The sequence below is a fragment of the Salvelinus sp. IW2-2015 genome, linkage group LG4q.1:29, assembly GCF_002910315.2.
Source record: "Salvelinus sp. IW2-2015 linkage group LG4q.1:29, ASM291031v2, whole genome shotgun sequence".
Lineage (NCBI taxonomy): Eukaryota > Metazoa > Chordata > Actinopteri > Salmoniformes > Salmonidae > Salvelinus > Salvelinus sp. IW2-2015.
Window position 1 is genome coordinate 12,444,073 of NC_036842.1, and position 2,947 is coordinate 12,447,019.

Genomic DNA, 2,947 nt, shown 5'->3' on the forward strand with positions numbered 1-2,947 from the left:
TCTGCTTTATTGAGGAAGTTTGCTTACTTTGACTTATGTGGTCGTTGTACCTAGTGCATTCAGTTAGTGAATGCAATAACAGTAAGTTACTCTGGATAAGAGTGTCTGATAAATAACTCAAATGGAAATTACTTCACTATATACTGTATTTACACAGTAGTTATTTTGRTTTGGACTAATTTAAAACGTTCTACTACTTCCAGGTCTAATTTAGAGTAAGTAATGTGTGTACACAGGCAGCAGTTCTAATACAAAGACAGACACCGCATACATAAGAGCCTCCAGCCCTCCTCAATATGTGTCATTTTGCCATGGATTGTTTATTGCTTTGATTCAAAGGAGATTCAATTCATAGAAATAGATCACGTTGAAATGTATGCTTTGCAGAACTGTTCCAGCTTTATTAAGCATGGTCATGTTGACTCCCAGATAATCTATCATTTGACAAATGAGARAGTACATTTCAACAGTCTTGATTTTTCAGTTTATCTTGGTTTTGCTAGTCTTTGCGGGAAATGATTTAACATAATACATAGAAAAACATGCCACACGTGTAGTTAGAGTGAGAGTAAATAAAGTGATGGTGTTTCAATAGCAATAGCAATAGAAGCCACTATGTGTGTCATCATAAATGACCAAGGCTTAATTCAAAAGAATGTTGTCAAAAGTTGTCAACGCCGACATCAGCTTTAAAGCTCTACCCCAAGCTTTACATCTAATTGTAATGGATCACTGGATTCACTCTTTCCCCTCACACTCGTGCTTGATCTGAATGGGGATGACCATGTCACTGGGGAGGATGGTGGTGGTTGAGCCTGGGAGGGGTGCTTCTACCAAGAGAACCCCTTCACCAGACAGAGATGAGCTGACGTGCTGCAAGTCCACACCAGGGGGCAGCCTTCAACAAACCAACAACAACAATCCGCTTACAACACAGACAGGCAAGGACTTGTTTACTGTGATTCAATAGACTGCTTGTCATCTGTTTTTACACATGTAATTAAACCGAGGGAAACCATTTAGAATGCCTTCCTATAGCAATCAACAGCAAAGACGTTCAATTGCACACATTATTTTTTGAGTTCTTACTTTCATTACCGGTATGTCTTTGTCATAGCATTGTGAGGGACTTTATTTTCTATTACAACTTACTTGTATTTTCTTGTAAAGCACCTTGAGACTGATCCATGTTCGTCCTCCCTTTCTTCATGTTGACCTTAAAATATAAGTTGAGACAATAATTGAAGTAATTGAATAAGGAGCATGTGGACGTGAGACCTTTATAACAATTTTCATCAGTTAATTGTCAAACCTTTKAAGTAACAATGAATGTTCAAACTGCCACCATATTCTGGTTTCTCAGATCTGAGACATAATGTTAGTACCTGTAATCTCCAGGAAGCCCCCCTTGGTTTTGATTGATATCTCCTCTGGTGAGAAGTGATTGACATCCAGTGTGATCCTCCAGCTGTCCTGTCCTGTCCTGATCTCTGACACTCCTCCAGACAGTTGTCTCTGAAGTCTGGCTGAGGTCTGGGGTGCCACCGCAGCAGGGGGAGCAGTGCCGGGGGTGAAGAGGGGATGRCGTGTGTACCCTGGCCAGGAGGATGATGCCAGTCTCCTCCTAGCCCAGTCTATCCAGCTCACATCGCCTGGATCCAGGAAAGGAGGGAGGCCAAAGTCCTGCTCCATGATCATGCGGCTAGGCTGTGTCCACTCACGGAAAGGATCCCAGTTTACATCTCGGCGGAAAAGAGGACGCGGTAATACCTTGTTGTGGTCAGCCATGACTTCGGAATGGCCTGAGAGTGGTACTAGGAGGAAAAAAAATGTTTCCTCTCTTGGTTTTCCCCTGGCTAGCTAATGTAATTGAATCTTTGTCTAATTACAATAACTAAGTCAGGTTAATTGACTTACTCAACACACAAAAGGGCAGCAATATTTTCCCCCAAACAGTTCAGGAAGGCTGGCTCATARTGGGAAGCACTGCCCTGGACAATCAGACTTTGTTCAGCTGTGGAGCATCACTCACACCCTTTATATACCCAGCTGATCCATTCTAGAACTTATCAAACCGTAAGTCTTRTCCATGGCATGACAATGAGTTGATTGGCATGGTTGGGGCAGTGGTGTTGCTCCTCTGTTGCCCTGGGACCTGGAGAGAATAAATCTTAAGTATGTGTATTTATAGCTCCAAGGCGTAAATGGCAAGTAGTTGGTGAATGACTCTGGGTGCAGCAACGATGGKTTTTTTTCAGCGCTTGGCCTCTGCAGTCTTGTCACATACTGGTGCTCTTTGTCTTCTCCATAGTAATCGCACCGTTCTACTATGTGCAGGGACAGCATGTCCATTCAGCRCAGAAGCTGCTAAGCAACTCGTCAGCTACTGTGGGAACGAGGGGGAAACTTTTAGTTCCAGCCCCAAACTCCAAAACATGACTTTTCTGGTTAACCCACTGTCGGAGCCATGGTTTACTGACACCTAATAGGTTATTTTGCAGTGACTTCAACTTCTACGTACATCTATGGGCATGTAACATTCACTTACATGTTGACAYTGTTGCTCCTGCATCTGAGGGGAGTGACGGAGTTCTAATAGAAAGACTGACGCWATAGAGAGGTAGTGAGGAATTTTGATATGAAGAGCCTGTAGGCCTTTCCTCTGGTTTGCCCTGCTTTACCCCTGGGTGCGACTCTCTGTCCCCTCACTCACTGTCAGAGGGGAATGGATCTAATAAGCCTGCGCCAGTGTGTTTTAGGAGGGTCATGAAAGGGATTATCTACATAATGTCAACAACTCAGGCTTTCTCCATTCAACATTTAACAACTCCCTGGGGTGAAGGGTTGAAATCCCACTTAGTTTTTTCTCTCTCTCTCTCTCTCTCTCTCTCTCTCTCTCATACGTAATTGATAACTCTTATTTGTTAGCTTTAGAGTCCACTAACCA

General features: G+C 43.1%; 1 protein-coding gene across 1 annotated transcript; it reads right to left on the bottom strand.

The window, feature by feature from the left end:
* Nucleotides 1–301: 301 nt before the first annotated feature.
* On the bottom strand, nt 302–2,164 carry LOC111961472 (heat shock protein beta-1). Its single transcript, XM_023983771.3, has 3 exons — nt 1,386–2,164; nt 1,153–1,216; nt 302–898 (listed from the first exon to the last, which is right to left on the bottom strand). Exons 1-3 carry the CDS (start codon nt 1,786–1,788, stop codon nt 739–741), a joined length of 627 nt encoding a protein of 208 aa, XP_023839539.1. The 5' UTR covers nt 1,789–2,164; the 3' UTR covers nt 302–738.
* Nucleotides 2,165–2,947: the final 783 nt, after the last annotated feature.